Source organism: Drosophila arizonae, chromosome X, assembly GCF_054131065.1.
Source record: "Drosophila arizonae isolate 15081-1271.41 chromosome X, UAZ_ARI_1.0, whole genome shotgun sequence".
Classification (NCBI taxonomy): Eukaryota; Metazoa; Arthropoda; class Insecta; order Diptera; family Drosophilidae; genus Drosophila; species Drosophila arizonae.
In genome coordinates, this window is record NC_142927.1 from 23,082,463 (window position 1) to 23,103,488 (window position 21,026).

The 21,026-nt window shown below is 42.3% G+C and overlaps 3 protein-coding genes and 1 long non-coding RNA gene across 25 annotated transcripts in view; 1 reads left to right on the forward strand and 3 right to left on the reverse strand.

The window, feature by feature from the left end:
• Nucleotides 1-19,485, reverse strand: part of Actn (alpha actinin) — a 20,268-nt gene extending 783 nt beyond the window's left edge. The window contains exons 1-9 of one of the 20 annotated variants that reach the window (XM_089473396.1): nt 19,288-19,485; nt 11,258-11,420; nt 5,658-6,074; nt 5,431-5,584; nt 5,107-5,258; nt 2,594-2,686; nt 2,171-2,521; nt 1,928-2,106; nt 22-1,156 (exon numbers count right to left, since the gene is read on the reverse strand). In XM_089473396.1, the coding sequence (XP_089329522.1) occupies nt 22-1,156; nt 1,928-2,106; nt 2,171-2,521; nt 2,594-2,686; nt 5,107-5,258; nt 5,431-5,584; nt 5,658-6,074; nt 11,258-11,371 (2,595 nt within the window). In that variant the 5' untranslated portion in view covers nt 11,372-11,420; nt 19,288-19,485. Of the gene's footprint in view, nt 1-21; nt 1,157-1,927; nt 2,107-2,170; nt 2,522-2,593; nt 2,687-3,516; nt 3,603-5,106; nt 5,259-5,430; nt 5,585-5,657; nt 6,075-11,257; nt 11,895-13,463; nt 13,626-19,287 lie in introns of those variants that run through there. The other 19 variants (XM_018014225.2, XM_089473388.1, XM_018014222.2 and 16 more) reach the window with 19 other exon arrangements.
• Nucleotides 13,706-15,215, forward strand: LOC149268025 (uncharacterized). Its single transcript, XR_016270900.1, has 2 exons — nt 13,706-14,404; nt 14,824-15,215. It is a non-coding gene; the product is annotated as an uncharacterized LOC149268025 (long non-coding RNA).
• On the reverse strand, nt 16,167-18,821 carry usp (retinoid X receptor ultraspiracle). The gene has a single exon (XM_018014242.2). The coding sequence runs from the start codon at nt 18,202-18,204 to the stop codon at nt 16,750-16,752; it is 1,455 nt and encodes a 484-aa protein (XP_017869731.1). The 5' UTR covers nt 18,205-18,821; the 3' UTR covers nt 16,167-16,749.
• A 122-nt stretch (nt 19,486-19,607) lies between the features above and the next one.
• LOC108618303 (uncharacterized) lies at nt 19,608-20,577 on the reverse strand. 3 transcript variants are annotated; one of them, XM_089473409.1, is made up of 3 exons: nt 20,463-20,577; nt 20,086-20,390; nt 19,608-20,024 (listed from the first exon to the last, which is right to left on the reverse strand). In XM_089473409.1, exons 2-3 carry the CDS (start codon nt 20,241-20,243, stop codon nt 19,697-19,699), a joined length of 486 nt encoding a protein of 161 aa, XP_089329535.1. In that variant the 5' UTR covers nt 20,244-20,390; nt 20,463-20,577; the 3' UTR covers nt 19,608-19,696. The 3 variants fall into 3 exon arrangements, with proteins under 3 accessions (XP_089329535.1, XP_089329534.1, XP_017869767.1); XM_089473408.1 differs by having other exon boundaries at nt 20,086-20,350; nt 20,422-20,570; XM_018014278.2 differs by having other exon boundaries at nt 20,086-20,557.
• Nucleotides 20,578-21,026: the final 449 nt, after the last annotated feature.

Here is a 21,026-nt window from a genome sequence, read left to right on the forward strand (position 1 = left end):
ATGGATATATTCAGTGCTCACCTTGTCGGCTGCCAGGATTCTGAAGGAATCAATGACTTGCTCGGCGGTGTCGGTGTCGGTGCTCTCGCGGGTCATGAAATCGAGGAAGGCATCGAAGTGGACATAGCCTGTATTGTTGGGATCGACAACGGCCAGGATGCGCTGGAAGTCCATGTCGCCCTGGCGATCCTTGCCAATCGAGTAGCCCAGCGAGACGAGGCACGATTTGAATTCCTCGGGCGTCAGACGGCCGGTGCGATTCTTATCGAAATGATTGAAGCTGGAACGGAACTCGTTCAACTGCTCCTGGCTGATGCCCTTGGAGTCGCGTGTCAGTATTTGGTTCTCCACCTCGTTAATGTTGCGATTGATCGAGGTGAGCAACTGCTCCCAGCCGACGCGCAGCGTTTCCATCGTATAGTTCGTGTAGCGGTTCTCGAAGATCATCGACTCCTGTACGGCCTGGTGGATCTTCTCGAGCTCCTCAATGTTCGGCTTATATGCGTACACGGCCTGCTCGTACTCCTTGAGGCGATGCAGCTGATCCTCGAGGGAGCCCTGCAGACCCATGCCTATCGCTGTCACGGCATCCATCTGCATCTCGATCCAGGGACCGACCACATTGGCCTTCTCGGCGAACTGGCGGCGCAGCATCTCGTTGTTCTGCTGCTTGCGCAGCTCGTTGGCCAACGTCTGGTCGCGCTGTGGCACCAGCTGGCGGACATCGGTCCACTTGCGTGTCATATCGTGGGCCGTCAGGGTCGTGTAGGGATTCTCCAGGCCGCCGGGTATCTGGTGCTGCTTGACAATCGACTCCACCTCGCGCACTAGATTCACAATCAGATTGAACTCCTTATCGGCCTCGCCGAGCGTCGCCTTGAACTGATCGTGCGCCTGGATCAGGCCCTGTATTTCCTCCATAGTGTGCACTATGAACATATCCACCAGATCCTCGCGTGTGCCGTCCAGCCAGTTGTTGAACGGCGCCGCACGCTTCGCAAACTCCAAATGCAAGATGTCGATCTTCTCCAATATGCGCTCAGCCTCATCCAAAGCGGTGCGACGACGCTGGGTCAGGGCACCCAGGCGATCCCACTGATCGCAGATGCGCTGGCAGCGCGCATTCACCGACACGCAATCGTGATACTCCAGAGTGCTGCAAGAATCAAAGCGAACGTCAGTCGAGGTCGAGTCACCAGACCAAATGGTCTAAATTCGATTGCTAATGATCGTGAATGATGAGTGTGATGATCGTGATGATCGTGATGATCGTGATGATCGAGGTGATTATATAAACTAAAGAGAACCAAGAGATTCTCTTATGCTCGTCTTAGTACTGATAGACTCAATTCTGAGATTGGTCTTTAGATTGATGCTGGCTGAAGAATGCATCTACCAAAACTTGACCTTGATCTATTTTGATGGTTGATGATCATGAAATACTTAAATTCCATTGCTAATGATATTGAATGATGGTCGTGATGATCGTATTGTTATATAAACTAATTCTCTTGGTTCTCTTACTGACTGATGCTTAGAGTCAATCCTCAGATTGGTCTTGAGATTGATCATTACCGGGGAATACATCTTGATCATGATCTTATTTGATATTTGACTCTATTGGAGCTAATGATCATGAAATATTTAAGCGATTTTAAGATATTGAAATCATAATCTCAAAGTAAGACGATGATGATGATGATCATGGAATTGAATGGTTAAATATGAGTGCAGATGATTAACTCGAGATGAGTCGCGCAAAGGCGAAACGATCTAACGAATCTAACCTCACACTTTGCGGCGTTGCCCAGCGGTTAGCATTGAGATAATAATTGAATATAAAATTGATAGAGATTCAGTGTGACACTGGATTAGGCGTAGGTTAGGATTGTCGCGAAATTGGTCGAGGGGCAACAGCTGCACTTACTTCAGCTCCTGGGCAATGGCGGCAATTTGTTCGACGCGATCCTGGTGGGCGGCCAGATCAGACTCAAAGGCTTCGTGCTTCTTCTTGAGGGCCTTCAGCTCGTTGAGCTTGCATTGACGGAAGTCCTGGGACTGCAGCATCTCCTCCTTGCCACGTGTCCAGTCCTCGTGAGCATCGGCCTGTCACAATGGCATCTCAAGATAAACGAGCTTCCCATCAGGATCAATTGCTTGGTGTACGTACCTTATGCTTGAACTTCTGGGCCAGATGTTCGAGACGCTCGAGGCGCATGGTCTCAGCCAGTAGCCATTCCTCGAACGCCTTCTCGGCCAGCTCCAGACCCTTCCAGGCATTTGAGATATCAGACACGGTCTTGCCCTCGGTGGGCAAGTAGGCTGGACGGTTGGACAGACGCAGTTTCGTCTGCAGCGTGTTAAAGTTAGTTTCGAGTTTTGCCTTCTGCTCAACACGTGGCGGCTTGTGCTTGCGACGGTACGTGCGGTACTCCTCGAGCTTCTTCTGTACGCCGGCCAGCGAGTTGTCCGCCTGGCGCGAGTTCAGCCATGGCATTGTGCGGCGAATCCATTCCAGCAGCTAAACGGAACGATGAGAAACATCATTAGAGCGAAAGGAACGAACGAAATGAAACGAATCTAGGTCACTTACATCGCTAGCCAGACGCTCGTACTCCTCCATGAGGCGTTCATTCTCCTGGTTAACCTTGAGCACCTTGCAAATACGATTTGCCGCCGTTTCCGCCTGCCGATTGTCAAGTTTGGAAGAATGTCTGTTAGTTAAACCCCTGATGCGCCAGCCAATTACTCTGAGTGTCGATCGAAATACCAACTCAGAATGAATTGAGAGCAAAACAAAACAAAACAAACGAACGAACGAACGAACGAGCGCACGCACGAACACAGCAAGACATTCAAACGTAACTGCGCAAGCTTTGTATGTATGTATGTATGTAGGCAAGTCCAATTGGAGCGTTAGTGATCAAAGCCCATTCAAAGCAGGTACAAGCAGCGTTCCAAAGCTTTCAGGGTAGAAAGGATGCAAAGTTCCATTCGATCTGTCGATGGCCTCAATTCCATTGTGGGGCGTCAATGTGAAAGAGAAAGAGTGGGAGAGGGAGCGAAAGAGAGCGGTGTGTGTGCGGGAAAGCGTGAATGTGCATGGAACGGAATGGAATAGAACATGATTGACGCTTATCAGAGATTCAAATGAAATAGCCAGCTAAATAGATTTTCATCTGTTTGTAGATATCATTAGAGCTGGTCTGAGTGGAATGAAACGATAGTTTGTGCACGTGAAACACGTGGAATGAAACACCATTAGCTGGCACAAACTGCTGCGATAATGGATTTAGCCATGACACGAAATGGAATGAAACGTTGCCAGCTGGAATGCTGGAAACGGAATCGATATGGAATGCTCTCAGCTGTACTCTAAACTGATCGATAACTCAGCGATAACTGATATCGGAGAAGGCTTTTTGTAAGTAGCTTGCAAATTGGGGATGTGTGGGGTCTATGTGTATATATATATATATATGTGTGTGCGTGTGTGTGTATGAGTGTATAACAGACCTTTTGAGCGCCACTGAAACAGTGATAGTACGATGATACGTAGGTCATGACCGCTCTTTCATCTGGCAATGCAGTATTCTGCAAATCTGTGTATGATCGTTGGATGTATTGATTGGTGGTTGGTGATCATGATGGTGGTAGTGGTGGTGGTGGTGGTGATGTTGTAATCGTTATCGTTATCGATTCGATATGCATTTTTTTTGTTGGGAGAGTCGTTGTTGTTGTTGTTGTAGCGGTAGCGGTAGCAGAGTATTTTGTTGTTGTTGTTGTTAATGGCGTTGTTGATGAGCGCATTTGCAATCGCGAGAAGTAGAAATCAGATAGAGAGACAGAGAAAGAGAGAGAGAGAGAGAAAAGCAACAAAACATACAAATGAATTAATTATTCGGTTAGTGATTTCGGCAGGCAAATTGGCATATGGCAGACACTCAATATACAATTACAATAAGATCTATCTGCCAGAGTCAGCAGACGGTACAGTGAAAGCTCGCCTAAACGAACTGTACGAACAGCGAAACGAAGCGCAGCTCACTTCATGTATGTAGACGTTACTGTTATTCGCCCAATGTGGGTTCGGCTTGAAATAGAAACTTGTTAAGTTGGCTGCGGCTGAGAATTTCATTGTTGATGCATTGAATTAACTAGATCAGGATGCATTTTGAGATCCTGAACTCTATAATTGAATATTTAGAGCCTTACTTAGGCATAGTTACATTCATCTATTTCCTTATCTCTAAATTGATTGCCCGTTCACTTTGCGAGCTTTCACTGTAGCCGTCTGCTGCTTATGCTTAGCTAGAGAATAGTTGTTTATAATAATATCGTAATATCGTATCGCATATTGAGCGCGTTAGTAGCTTAACATTCGTAACTTAAGGCATGCCTAGAGATTAGAGCACATGGATATGGAACGGGGGGATGCGCAGAAGAACTCAGGCAATGCTCTCCCCAAATGCGGACGCAGGAGCATGGCCCGAGTTGCCAGTGCGATATCAAGTATGCATAATATATAACACGGATAATACATAAGATAACGATAATATATATAAATGTATATGTATATTAATGTGATAAAAATAATACAATGTGATTGACATCAGCCGAATCAGATAAAATTTGCATTCCAATTAATGCAGCATGCAGCAGCAGCAGCAACAGCAAATGATTAGGGAGAGAGAGAGGCAGAGAGGCAGAGAGTGAGAGAGACAGAGACAGAGAGCGAGCGAGCTTTCACACAGATGGCAAACATGTATTGGCTCGACGGCTGTGCATGCTGTAAGAGCTTCGAAAGCTCACCAATACCAATGCCTGCGCCTCTTCTCGTATTAGTGTGGAGTTTGTTAGTGAACGGATTTTGCATTGCGAGCTTTTGTTTGTTTTGGCAGCTTTCAGCCGTGGCCAGAGCAAAGCTTCAACGAGCGCAACATCAAAGGCAGCGTGTTGGCATATGTATTTTCATGGTTTGCCAAAAAACAAACTGCAATATATATATATAGGTATATATACACAAATGGTATATATATATATATAGAACGAGAAATGGAATAGATATATCATATTTATGTGTATCGAGATGTGAAGTTTAGTCACATTGTAATTATTCGGGACGTAGGTGTATTGTCTTGTGGGTTCGGGTACATGCGTCACATTTCCAACCTGTTGGGCTCCCTGGAAGGCGTGATAGTAGCAGGAGACGTACGTCATGATGGCACGTTCATCCGGTTTCGGAGTGTTGATTAAATCTGTGTGTTTGGTCATCGTTGTTGATGTGTATCAAGAGAATTTAAATTTCAATTTTAAGTATGATCATTACAATGTACGAAATGCCCTAAGACTTAACTTAATTACAAGAGCATTAGCTATTAATTATGGCTAACTAGGGCATAGGGAGAACGAGCTGTGGGTACAACATACCATCTGGATCCAACATCCTTGGAATATCTAGATATTTCTCAGCAACATCGAAGGCAGTGTTCAGATTCTCCAGAGGATTGTCTTTGGATAGCTTGGCGTAGTCAATCAGATCTGGACGATGACGATGGATGAGGGCACAGAATGCCAGACCGTCCTACAAGCACAACACATATGATACTTATTATAGAGCGGAAGACAGAGAGAGAGAGAGCGAGCGTCATTCTTACCTTGAAGGAGAGATGGAAGTTCTGTACGTTGACATTCTTGTAGGGCGCCGTCTTGCGCTGGCACCACAATAGCAGACCCTCCTTGGCGGTCATCTCCTCGACCGAAATGTCCTGGATGGCGAAGCGCAGAATGATCGTCCAGATCATGCCGAGCGTCATTTTCAGATTGCCATCGACGATCTCCTCAGCGCCAATGGACACCAGATGCACGCCCTTCGATGCAATAAAGTCCAGCGCCTTGTTCACGTTCGCGATTTTGTGGAAGCGCATTTTGCCGCGATCGGGCTTGGGCAGCGTCTCCCCAGAGATCACCTCCAGCAGCAGCATCAGCTTGAGGCCATTGCGGAAGTCCTCCTCGATATTGTCGATGGCGGTGCCTGCTTTGCGCAAATGACTGTTACACCACGCGGTAAATGTCTGTGGAGCGAGAGAGATGGAAATTTAGATAGGATCTATGCAATCGATAACGATAAATAACGATAGAAATCGATATAAATTGTCAATACAAGTTGATTACCTACCTATAACAATTTTCATTTGGAATCAAATTAAGAATATTTCATATTACATTTTGATCTCTAAAGCTTTAAATTATATTATTACCTTACTTGATGGCATTTCTATTAAGAATCCTACAAAGAACTAAGGATAATTTCCTGAAATAACTAATCTCAAATAAAACAAATTCCATTGACCTTTTAACATACTATAAATTCTAGTACATCATATTCTATGCCAAAACTCCACACATATACATATGTATATCATATCTATCTAGCAGCACAATCTAGAATCAATCTGGAAAATGCATTAAAAATCTAGCTAAGCTACTAGATATAGTAATTAATTGCATTAGAGAGAAAGATTAAAGAACGTTTTGAGTGGCAGGATTGGCCAGTTTTCTTTGAATCTCTCCTGCCATTTCCCTGAGCTGCGCGAATCAGTTGGGCCGGTCTGGCAAGGCTGCAGCTGCAGCGCCGCCGCGCCAGCTGCGACTGCGACTGCGACAGCGGCTGACAGTTGCAGTTATTTTTCACCGAATGGGGACAGACAGCAAGAACAAAGAGAAAACAAGAAAAGACAATGTAGAGATGTCTGTTTGTATGTACAAATATAAACCAGTTTTGTTGTTTTTCTCCTCTTGTTTTTTTTTTTTTTTTGTTCTTTTTTTGTTTTTGCACACACTTCATTATTTTGGTCGTCGACGTCTGCGTCTGCGTTTCTGCTGTTTGGTGCTTGTAAACTTACAACAGGCTTAATGTTGTTGCTGAGCAAAAAGCTCGCACACACAAGTACCTAAAGGCACACACATACACATACACAAATATTACGGCACACAATGGCGCGCCCACACGCCCACAGACATGCAGCTGCTAATAGTCGAGCGGGTCTCTGCTCTGTGTGTGTGTGTGTGTGTGTGTGTGTGTGTGAGTATGCAAATGTTTGTGCTTGGCCATTCACATGGATTTCGTTCAATGATCAGACAGTGAAAAGGAAAGCGCGGGCGCACGCACACAAGCACACTGTTACCTAGTCGACATTTGTATGAGTATAAATGATAGCAATATGCATAACAATGAAAGAACCGCTACGCAAGCGCGTAGGGACAACAGCGTTTCCAGATGGGAAAATTATTAGAAAATTGGGAGAAAGATAAAAAAAAGTGGAAATGAAAATATATGTTAAAAAGAAACACACACACACATCAATAAAAAAAAATGAAAGAAAAAATGAGAAGTGCAAGAAGAATGGGAACGTATAGCCGGCTGCAGCTTTATTGGCCATTTAGCTGCTTACAGTTACGTGCGTGCATGATACAATGGGACAGGTCGCCAAGCAACTCGCTTAGATTGTTGGATGCTGTTATGGTTGTCGCGGCTTTAAGACGAGCTTAGACGAGCAAACGGAAAACCGGGCAGAGCTCAAAGAACAAGAAATGCAACTGTTAATGCAAATCGCTGTCTGCCTCTCTCTCTCTCGCTCGCTCTCTATCTCTCGCCATCTCTGTCTGTGTGTGTGTGACGATCAAAACGGGCGCTGGGGACAGATTACCTCTGCATTACATTACCCACACAAACAATAACACGTTCAACTAGGCCAGCAGCGCAGCAGAAAAGAGAGCAATAAACACACACACATATACATACATATAGTATGCTGTGATGGGTTAGGGAAAAGAGTACCAGGGAGTGGTAGGTAAGCTGCAGTTTGAGTGCGTTGCCAAACGAGTCGTTGGCGCTTACCGCTACTCGGCTGCATACATGCAGCATGTATGTGCATACATATATACACACATATGTTTATTTATATATGTATGTATATGCATGCATGTGTGCAGCGTTGACTAGCTAAGTGCCTGCCGCATTCCGCCGTCAACCCGTTTGTTTTGCTACTGCCGTTTTTTTTTTTCTTTCTTTTCATAGTTAAAGCTGCGCTCAGCGCGATTACCGTTATCGGGCAGAACAGCAGCATCCACAGCCGCAGCCGCAGACGCAGCTGCCCGTTGCCTGCGCCGATCAGCTCCTCTCTGGCGATTGAGCAATCGAAGCAATAAGAAATGCGCACGCGCCAAAATACAAACGCCGGGAGCTTTTTTGTTCAAAAAAAAAATTAATACACATAGAAAACAAAAACAAAATCATATTAAAATAAAAGCTCACGATGCGATGCGCACTCGCTCTCTCGCACACACCATTTTTAGCCGAATGTAATTTGAGCGGCCTCATAGCATGGACTCTTTCGCACACACCAAAAAAAAAAAAAAAAAACAACAAAAACAAAATCAAATTAAATAAAACCAATGTAGACAACGACGCGTAATGGGGTGAAGAGCAAATGCGATGCTTTTTGGCAAAAATTAGTTGCAAAAAGTCAATAGGGTATTATTTAGGCACACACACGCAGACAATTAGTGCGTTTGCCGCTAAGTGGCTGTCAAAATGTGTCGCAATTTTCTAACACTGGTATTTTTTTTGTCTTTTTCTGATTTTTAGTTTAGTCATTGTCTATGGCAATCCTGCCAGCTGGCAATTGCTTAACACCTGAGAGGCATGCTTATGTATATGTATAGATAGAAATATATGTGTGCGTGTGTCTGTGCTGCACTGCCGATGACGCATAGGCTGCTGAATCATACACACACACACATACACACGCGTATGGGTGGAGAGAGTGAGAGCAAGTGCAAGATTCGAAAACAATAAACAGCCTACGCCCACAAGCCCACCTGCTTGGCCGCCCACAGGTAGCCGTCTCCTGCCCCCAGTCCGTTAGCTTGTTCACACAGTCATCAGCCTGCCATTTTGGCCAATGTAAACACTGAAATGCCAACAACAATAACAGCAGCGTCAACAATTTCTTGCTTTCATTATATGTACATTTTAACTGAGCTGCGTCTCTCCCATAATGACGAGACGAAATTCTGTTGTGCGGTAATTTACGATTACGAAATTTATATATAGATCAACGGAATATACATGTACCAGATGTGAGTGAGTATGGCTGTGTATTTGCATGTGTATGTGTGTGTGTGTCCGTGTGCACATGACTGTATGTCAAGCTCAATCATTAAAATGTTTTTAATCAGGTGGCAACCTCCTGCAGCAGCCATATTCCAATTTGTCATTGCACTGCATATCATTCCATCTCTCTCCCACTCACACTCTCTGTGGAATATGCAGTTCTTTAGCTTATTGCTGGCTATTTATAATTGCAAATTGCTGCCTACCCAGTAGCGGCCCACCCCCTCTATACGCATATCATGAAGCAGCGTGTCAAAACCGCAACCTTGCACTAAATTTTCGTGATATTTTCGTTGTTGTTGCTGTTGTTGTTTTGAAACAATTTTTAGAATTATGTATATATGTATAAAAATAACAGAATAATTTTTTGTGTGCTGCTCTTGTTGTTGTATGTAACAAATACAAAAAAAAAAAAAACAAAAAAAATGTGTTGAATCATTATTTGCTGCGCTTCATTTGCAATCAAAAAGAAAAGAGGAAAGAGCAAAGCCAACAACAGCAACAACAACAACAATTGAAATAGTTGCCAAATTGGCAATTAAATAAACCGAACATTTTTCTACACATTGTTAAGTGATTAACAGCGGGCATGGGCAGGTGGGCGAGGTATTTTAGGCTTTTATTTTGGCAATCTGATTGAATCTGACTTATCAGGCAGCCAGTCAGCCAGGCAGGTAACTACTTTGTGGCTGGAAAGCTACCTGTGTGCCATTGAGTCACATCTGAACGATCTTGAAAGCGATCAATTGAGCAACAATTCAGACAGTGGCAGTGGCATGTTATTGTTATTGTTGTCGTTGCTGTTGTTGTTATTGTTGTTGTTGTTATTGTCAGGTAACGGCAGTCGCTTCCGCTGAAAAAAAGAAGAAAAATACACACAGAACAAGCAAACAAATAAAGCGGCACTGCTAAAGAGTGCGAGTGAGAGTGACAGGGGGCTGGGGCAGGTGAGCCAGCAGGAGGGGGAGGTGGGTAGTGGAGAAGTGACAGGCAGTAAGAAATACGCGCAACATAATTGAATGGAACATCGCATACATAACCTTCAGCTACTTGAGTGTGTGAGTGTCTGTGTGTGTGTTTTGTGAGAGAGAGATGGAGAGAGAGAGAGAGAGGGAGAGAGTGAGAGGTAAGGCAAATAGTTTGTGAAGTTATCAATAAGCAGAGAGGCAAATAGATGGAATTAACTTTGTCTCAGGCGTTTGGGGACTTCCAGTGATAAATGATTGTGGCGCAAAATGTTTTTAACTGAATGACAACAACAACAACAACAACAACAACAGCTACTACTACTACAACAACAACGCTTTATTTATTTTCGTACAACATATTTCAAACATTTCGAGAAAAGAACCATGAAATGTGTCTATTTTTAAAATGCGCGCTGAGCTTTTCGCTTGCCTGCCCAGCCCGGCCCCGCCCCGTCCCGCCACGTCTACCGTGCACAAATATTGAAACATAATCGAAGAAATATACAGCCAAATATATATTACATACACACACACACACACACACACACACACACACACATACATACATGTGTTTTAGCTATAGCTAAACATTTCTATATTATATATTTGATGCTGTTTCGCATCTGTCTTCAACTGATTGCGCTATGCTCTTTAACCGTTAGCTATTAACCAGTCTGGCAACACTGGCTATGTAGCCTAGACGTAGACAACAATCCCGTGCCCATGTTTTCTAATGGCTGCTAGAATTGATGATTTGTCAAATGAAATAATAGAAACTTTGCCAGAAAACTTCGGCATAAATAAACATTTCGTTAGCCAAATTTCCTATATTGGGCTAATATTAGAGCTTTATTTATAGACCAGCATTCAGAGTTTCAGTTCAAAAATAAATCTTTCAGTTTTCAGAATTGATAAGAATGGGAAACGTGGAAAGTGGAAATGGAAATGGCTGGCTAAATCTACTTGGCCTATTCTACTTGTACTTGACACTTGCCCCATCTTAACTTGGCCAACGATCTGTCGATCGTCTCAAGATCAAGTTGAAATTGAAAACGAAATTTAATAATTTTTTAGAATTGGAATTTGGAATTATCTTAAGTGACGCACTCACCTTCTTCTGTTGCTTCTCCCACGCCGGATCGAGCAATCCCTCGCGCTCCCATTCCTCCTCCTGCTCCATGTAGCCATCGCCGTACTCCATGGAGATACCGTTCTCCATCATCATTTTGTGGCTGTTTCGTTAGGTGCAGTTGCTGGTGGTGCAGTTGCTGTTGCTGCTGTCGATTATGATCGGGGGGGAGGGGTAGTAGGGTAGCACTTTTCTTAATTACTTCGTTTGGGTAACTTTTCTTATATATTTTTGTTTCTATTTTGTATTTATTATTGTTAAATTTAAGTTTTAAATTATTTTCTTTTTCATTAGTTGCAGTTGCTGGTCGTCTCGTGTCTGTGCGTGTGCGGGGCGTATACGTGTGTGTGTGTGAATGTGTGCTTGTGTGGATTTTAGAATCTCAAAACTGATAATTTTTCGCAATTCGAAGTTGGTTCGATAGATTAGCTGGTTCGACAAGTGGTCTTAACTCGTTAACTTCAATCAGCTGTTTTCTCTTTTTTTTATTATTATTGCTTGATTCACTTTTGGTTTGATAATTAAACTAAAGACAACAAATCGTATATATGTATATATAGTTAGATATACATATCTATATATATATGTTCGTTTCAAGATAATCCTTCAAATTGTATATCTGCAATGGGCAAAGCGAAAGAGTGAGAGAAAGATAGAGAGATACAGATAGAGATAGAATGATTGATCGATAAACAATTAATTAGCAAATAGAAACGGAAACGGAAATGCGAATTAAGGGAAGCGGAAACCTGCTGAACTGTTGCTGAAAGGGCAAACACAGGTGTTTGCCTTTTCGAACTCGAACTCGAATTCGAAATTGAACTAGAATAGAGTGCTAAAAGCCAAGTTCAGCAAGAATATATCAGATACATATATATATATATATCAAAATAATATATTTATATATACATACATATATAGATATGTATAAAAAGCCGTTGTATAACACGATAATTTGCTACTTAATTATTTTGTTCACATTCGCTTTTGCTTGGTTTCGTTTTGTTTCGTTCCATCTCGTTCCGTTTCGCATTGGTATAGTTTTAAAAATAGTATGTTTTTCAAATTTTATTTTCGGCGTTAACGTCAACGCATGTGCCGTACGATTTTTTCTTCTTCTTCTTCTCTATCTCTCTCTCCCTCTCTCACACACACACACACACACACACACTTTTAGAGGGGAACGGAACGGGGCGGTGCGGTTGGAAATTTCGGGCAGATTGGATTGTGGATTTAGAACATATTTGAAATAATTTTCGAAAAAAAAGTTGAAAAAATAAAGAAATGTTCGAACATACATAACGCATTTAGGTGCGTATGATGATCTGACATGATGTATGTTTAGAAGGGGGTGGGGGAGGACCTTTAGACTTTGATTGAAGAATTATTAGATATATGAATATTAGCTATATCTGTATATATAAATGATAATTTTAAGATATGTATATGCATATGTGAATATATGAATATCATATATGTATATTTATATATATAATTCGGTTCCGTTTTCAAAAGTATTTAACACAGATCTAAGCAGTTCTTTCTTTTTTTTTTTTGTATTTATTTTCGGTTTATACATATACACATATACGTAAATATTCTATATATTCAGATATATGTGTCTATATGTTTTGTATGTATCTTTATATATACATATATATCTATACCCAACTCGCACACACACACACACACACACGCACACTCACATCCAATAGATTCGTTATTCGTAATTGAAAAAGCTTTTTTTTTTTTTAGATATTTAAATATATGTATATGTATATATATTTATACATGTATATATCTACAGTTTTATATATATACATATATTCATATGTACACATACACATTTATATATATACGCTTCTATATATGTTTTGACGTATTACTTTTTTAACAAGTCTGAACCAAAAAAAAAAAAAATAAAATAAAAATAAAATAAAATAATAACTATATTTATTTTTTGTTACAGTTTTTCTTTCTTTTTCTCTTTTCTTCTTCTTTCGTGTCTGTGTTGTATGACAATTTTTTTTAAATCGTTTTTTTTACTTTTTTTTTTTTTTTTTTGAAAAAAAAATATGAAAAAAAAATTTTGGTAATTTGATTTGTATTGTAACCAACAACAATAACGACAACGACAACAACAACAACAATAACAAAAAAACAACAAAACAATATATGTGGAATATACTACAATTTGATGGAAATATCTACGTTTGTCGCTTGCAAAGAGAAAGACCCGCTCGCGTTGATAGCCAACTCAAAACTGATGTCGCGAAGCAAAAACTGAATATCGTACGTATACGACGACCCAGAAGTGGCGGCGGCAGCAGCAGCAGCGCAGCAGCAGCACCAGCAACAGTCCAAGAAAACTGTGCAGCCGCAGCAGCAACAAAAAGAACAACAAAATGCACGACGGCGATCGCCTCTCGTTTGTCACATACAAACACACGAAGATGCCCGAACGAGCATGCGCCGAAGCGAACACACACACACACACACACACGAGAGCATGCATACACACATAATAATACATATGCACACAGTGGGAGTGGGTGGCAGCAATGGAAAGGCAAGGCAAAAACAAAGAAGAAAGTATGAATTCGACCAACAGACAATTGTTGCTGCTGCTGGCTGCTGGCTGATGCTGCGGTGCGTATGTGTGTGAGTGAGCTAGCTTTTGTAAATCTGTGTCTGTGTGCGTACATCGCGTCGTGCCTCGGCCATGCTCGATAATTATCGATATGCAGACGAATGCAAGAGCGGCGACAACAGGTAGAATCTGCTAGAGCGAATGCCGTTAGCTTTACGAAATGCAACAACAAAAGAGACAAACAAACGCACACTCACGCAGCTGAAATCAAGTCACCCTGTGTGAAAACAACAACTTGTTGTTTGCCGCTGCTGCTGCTGCTGCCTGCTGATGTTGCTGATGGTCAATGCGTGTCTGTCAGTTGATTTCTGTCTGTCCGTCCGTCCGTATGTCTGTCAGTTCGGGGCCGGACTGTCGCATCATACCGCCCCCGCACAGCTACAAAAATAGCAAATGGTTAATTTTGCTTCGGAAACTCTTTTCCAATACACAAACACATACACATACATATATGCATACAGAGTGTAGTATGTATGTAGGTAAGGGAGGCACTGAAGGCGGCATACACATGATTTTATTGGCATGCCACTTGGTTTTTCCGTGCAAAACTACTCTGAATATGCCGCCTATTGAACATATGTACATATGTATGTGTGTGTAATTATGTATATATCAATATAAAAAAAAATATATATATATATACATATACATATATTTTTCTGCTTATAGACAGATTATTTATGAGTTTTATTAAATATTTTATAGCTCAAATCTAAATACAACACACACATACATATGTATCTATATGTGTGTGCTTGAGGCTTCGCATCGATGAGTTAGTAAAACTCTCTCAGAAGGAGCAGCACACAGTCACTCGCTCGCTCGCTCGCTTTCACAAGGAGCAGCCATTCATTCATATTCTCTCTCCCTCTCTTGCTCACCCACTCTCTACTTCCAGACAGACACGCTGGATGGATGAATGGTTGGTTGGAAGACGCAGCAGTATGAGGGACAGAGTATTACGTGGTCGCATCCCACCCAACTAATCGCAACTCGGCCCAATAAGAAGAAATAATTTATTTTTGGCCCATTTTTTGTGCGTCGTCAGCGGCAAATTCTTTTTGTTTTTTTTTTTTTTTTCTTCTTTTTTTCGAAAACAATATCTATTTTTAAAGCTTCTGTGCGTTAATACCATGTTTCTGAAAATATCTATTTGAACGCAAAACATACATAAATTTAATAAAAATTGAAAGAATTGCCCGCCACGAATCCATAGGCAAACAGGCGGGCAGACGGACGGACGGACAGACAAATTGCCAAAGCGATGGCTATAAACACCAGCGGAAGAAAGTGAGTCTCTGCCACGAATTTAACATAAACTTTATTAACAAATCTAAGCTAAACGCTTTCTGATACAATTATCCCATTGCCATGGACAACTTTAGAAACAAAACAAAAATCAAATTAGCAATCGGTAGACTATCTAATAAGAACGACTGCTTGGAGAATTCCCACACAGATATCCAATCGGAATACAAGCGGAATGTGTGTGGACACTACGCTAAATCCAATTGGACGCACTCGCGTTGTGTTATCACAAACGTGTTCCAATTGGAGATGCGTTTATTCTATCCAATAGGGATTTTTGCAGATCCTTCAGCGCAATATGAAATGTTTTATAAATTCTCCGATATTATCTTATGTTTCTTAAGCATGCCAAGGATTTTCGAGTCCAGAATTTCTTAAAGAAACACGTTTCTTCTAACTTTTCCAATGCTTGTCCAATTTGTTAATTGGTCTTGACAATAAAATGGCTGAAAAAAAAACCTTGCAAAAAGAGAATTTACGACAATTTTTCTAAACTAAAATAGAAAAGTGTTGAAACATTAATTTAAAAACTACATATATTTATATATAAACATATGACGGAAAAGTCTTCACTGTACGACTAAATATTCATAATTTTCTTCTATCAATAAACTTGATCTGATAGCTGATGATATAATGCAAGTTGATTTCGTCATTTTGAAAAATTATAAAAATCATCATATACATATATGTTTAAACAAATTATTAATATTTTTATGGATTCGGCTTCAAGGACAAATCAAGAGCGAATCGATAAAAAGCTTCTCACATCGAATGGGTTGCGGTTAACGTGCGTTCACTGTACGAACGCGCCACAGGCGCTAATGCAGTCCGTTTCTTCCGAACAGGGACAAAATTCAAGGTAAAAGAAAACACTTTCGCACACAAACGTTATATAGAGTATATATATGTATATAGAGTGAGAGACAGAGATAGAGATATATGTACATGTATATATATTAAATATATACATATACATTAATTCGCATGTATTTTATAACGTTTGGATACAATTATTTTAAGAAATAATTACATTTTGCTTATATTTGATATATGCATATATGTATCTATGTAGGTATGCACATATATATACATATATAGCAGATATATATATATATATATATATAACTATGTCAGCCAACGCCACATTCATATAACTATGTTTTATTTTATTTTTGTTTTTATCGTTGAATCTTAAGGAAAACATTTTCTAGTTTGCAAAATAAAAATTAAAAAAAAAAATAAAAAATTAAAATAATATATATGTATATATATATATTATTATATATCATAAAAAAAATACATTACATATTTAGTATATAATTTTATAACATTCATGTTACTAATTAGAGAGTGAAATATAGATCAGATCATTCAGATTAATATTGGGGAGGAGAGGAAGTCGGGGACAGGAGGCGTGGTTGGCAGAGAAATGCAAACAAACTCAATCACAATGAAACAATCGATCGACAACATGCTGCGATACATTATCGATCGATAACAAGCCGTTTCGAATTCACTCCGGCCTCAGGATCAGGCCCGGCGGCGGCTGCGACTCCAGCTGCTCGATGAACAGCTCATCCAGCGGCCGATCGCTGATGATGCGAAAGAAGAAGAGATGATCCAAACACTTCAAACTGATCGAACGCAGCGCAGGCAATCGCAACAGCAGCTGAGCGAAACGCCCATCATCGCCCGGATGCTCCAGCCGGCAGTGCTCGTCGAGGCAGGCGTAGACCTTCTCGCGACAGTGCTCGATATCTTCACGATTCTTGATGCCCCTGATGTCCGGATTATACAGGATGATGGCCTTCAGGCAGGACAGCTCGCGTCTATCCAAATTGAGGCGCTTCATCTTGACGCTCAGCTCGGACAGTATGCGATCAAAGATCGCCTGGACGCCCGCTTTGATCGCACTGTTGCGATGGTACGAGAAGCTCTGGCTGAGGAACAGCTGCTGCGGCTGCAGCACCGGTGACCGCCGATCAAAGGCGCTGTCGTGGCCCACCCCGGCGATCGCTTCGTCCAGCGACTCGATGCTGCACCAGGCCACGTTCGCAATGAGCAGCTCGTTCCATGCCGCCTTCAGCAGGATCACCTGATCGTCGAGCGGCAGCTGGGCAAAGTGAGGCATTAGCCGGGCATACTCCACCATCTGGTAGAGCTGTTTGTTGACCACCTGGCAGAGCGCCGAGACGGCGCCTTTGTAGTCTGGCTGCACCGTTGAGTTGGGTCCGACACGCAGGAATGCCAGTGCGTTATCGCCGCTGAGCGCCTCCGCCCGTTGCTCAGCGTCCAGGAGACGTTCGATGGTGAAGTCGCGGGACACGCTGTTGGGCATGAAGTCATCGGAGGCGCTATTGGCACCACTGCCGGCACCACCGCCGCCGCCTACGCCAATGCCAACGCCAGAGCCGGAGCCAGCTCCGCCACCACCGGCTGCACCGCCACCGCTCAATCGTCCGGTGGAGGCACGGGCACCTCGTTGTCGCTCCTCCTGCACGGCCTCGCGCTTCATGCCGCATGTGAGGCACTTCTGATAACGGCAATATTGGCAGCGATTCCGCTGCCGCTTATCGATGATGCAGTTGCGATTTTCCCGGCAAGCGTATGTGAGATCCTTGCGCACAGTGCGCTTGAAGAAGCCCTTGCAGCCCTCACAGCTGTAAACGCCATAGTGTTTGCCGCTGGCTCGATCTCCGCATATGGAGCACAGGTGCTTTGACCCACTGAGCGGATGATTTGGCGGATATTGTTGCTGCTGCTGCTGTTGCTGTTGTTGCTGCTGTTGATTGGGATTATTGTTGTTGTTGACATTGACCATGTTCATGGCCTGCATGAAGGGGCCCGGACTCTCGGCCTTGGGCGAGAAGCTGCTGTTGTTGCTGTCATTCAGCTGGGATATGTCCGGCTTCACCTCCTCCTTGATCGGACCCAGCCGAAAGCCAGCATCTTGGTCGCAATTGTCCATCTTGTGCTGAGGCTTCACTCCTGCTTCTCGGTGTTGTTATTGATCTTCTTCTTGCCAATGTTGCGTCTATGTGTATGTATGTGTCTCTGCGTGTGCGACTTTCCCCGCTGCAGTTTCACTTTGTGGTCGACAGGAACGCCACCGTGTCGCAGTCTGGCGAATTTGTGTGCTGCATATATTGCACTCGCTTTCATTTACATAACTTGCGCCTTGTTTTTACCACTTTATCCAGTTTTACGCCGTGTTATATCTTCAGTTTGAATTGATTTCCCAATTTACAGAATTCGCATAGACGGGCTTTTCTGACTAATGATTAAATACTTTTCGCGTCGACATTTTTTTTCTCAACAAAGACCAAACTCACCACAGCGACTTGAATTCACCAGCTGCCAGAGTTGTCCAGCGTTCACACGTTAGTGGCGGGCCCCAGAAAAACACGCACTCAGCACAACATACAAACACAACACCAAAGCTGGTTTGCACAAAAATCAATTGGGCAAATTGTTATTGGTTTTGTGCCCCTGGGTGCTGGGCAAACACCAATGAAATGTGCATGTTTTGCAATTATGGACAGTGCAACAACCCTGTTTAGAGCACACGACGGCCACCACCAACACCACAACCTCAACAACAAAAGAGAAAGAGTTCTCACCACTCAGAGCAACTCTGCGTCTGTCACAATACAATTCTTGTTGTACTGGCAAAATCGCAAACACGCACACAGACGCAGCCAGCCAGACGACGCAAATACACACGTACACACAGACAGGTAGCGACCCTCCCTGCAATTATGCGCGGCATATGCAAAAATACACACACACATATACTTAGGCTAGCAAACACACACACATACACTTGGACATATGGACAAAGCGGCAATTCCCCGGCTCCGGCCTCGGCCCAAATTATCGGCATCGACAAATCAACAACAAAACAATGAGCCCCACGAACGCGCCTTCAAGACCGTTTTACTTATGGCCAACCACAAACCAGCAGCACAACAAATTAAGTCCACAATTGCAATCGAAGTCAAATGAATACTAAATTTTATTTAGTCGTAGCTTAATGCACGGTGCAACTTACTTGCATGCGCACTTGTTTGATTTCATGCAACGCGACGTTTTGACTGTTTAACAGGTTTCGCACTATATTCAGGCAAACGCGCACGGGTACACATTAAAAATTGATCAAATGTTGAAAAACAATTGATAGACGCGTTTATCTGTAATTATTTTTGCCTTACTGATCTGCCGTCGAATTCAAACACACTGCAAACAAAATACTTAAATATCGCAAATGTGCTAAATTTGACCAAACAATAATACGGCTGTGGCGTTCAAAAGTTATCGATACCCGAGACTATCGCCACAAATTTAGGGGGATGCTTACAGTTGTTATCGAGCTTTGTGGATGTTCTAAACAGCTGATTGTTTAGCTGTTTGTATGTTTATTGGTGTATACTTATGTATATATTATAGTACATGTACATGTATTAATCTGAATCACTTGAACTATTGCTATTTAGTGCTAACTTAAATTTTAAGAACGTAATTTGGTCGTTTAAATAATTGATCTCATCCTTGTACAAGTCCGTTTCATAAAGCAAATTTTGAAATTCGCTGGTCAAGTCATCTGGTGCACTCCTCACTCCCGCTCCCTGGCTCTGACTTTGGTTTTGGGTGTGACTTTGGCTTTGGCTTTGGCCTTGGCTTTGGTTTTGGTTTTGACTTTGACTTTGGATCGGCTCCGCCTCTTCAAAGCTTAAGTAAAGCTGAAAGAACTCCCGGCCTCTGCTGCGACAAACGGGGCAGCTGTTGGACCTATTCGATGGAAACGGATCAGTCTTTGCTTACAGCTTCCGTTCAAGCGGGCTAAACTTACTCCTCCCACCAGCGCTGCAGACAATGCCAGTGGAACACATGGCCACAGCTGCCACCATAGATTTGATCCGACGCCTTATACCGCTCCGAGCAAATAGTGCAGCTCACATGGCTGCTACTCCTGCTGCGGTTGCTGCTTCTGCTTCGATCGGCACACATTGTCGTAATGACTTACTGACCACAGCGCAGTAGCTGCATTAGTCGCATGCCAATTGTAGTGCGTTATCAGCTACTCAACTCAACGCCGCCCGTTGCGTTTGCTAAAACTAACAATGGATCTCAGCTTCACTGTTTGTTTGTCAACAACTTTGGAAATAAACAGAAACAAGAAACTTACAGAAAATATTATATGTTCAATGTTTATGTAGATCGATATACCGACGAATTTGTGGAGCAGACATGAGAATATACATATTTGCAATAACATATGATACGCTGTCAGTCTGTTATCAGCTGCAAAGCCCCTTCGACTAACTTCCTACCTAGAATGTATTTGGGGTATAATAAAGTCGCAGCTGATTTCTCTCAGTGCAGGCGAAGCGCGATCGTACAAGAGATCGTGCCTGGCACTGAGACGCAATGCTCACTCGCTCTCTCTCTCAGTCTGCATTTCTCTCTCTCGCTCTTGGTACACTTAGAGATAAGCCTCGTAACGGATTAGAATCAGTGCTGTCATTATTTTTTTATTGATATAAAAAACTAAATCGTCCAATAAATTAATAAAAAAATAAGAAAAGGCTGTTATTACCTTAAACGTAATTAAGCTTAAAAAAACATAGCAATTGAACAGTTTAACTTTTACTGTATGCCCATGAATATTTATAAATACGCATACGTGTATTTTATACAAACTTGTCGATCAAAACATAACAAAAATCAATTTTATATGTCCCGATAGCCAACATCCTTAGACATACACACGGACCGGGCTAAATCGACGCA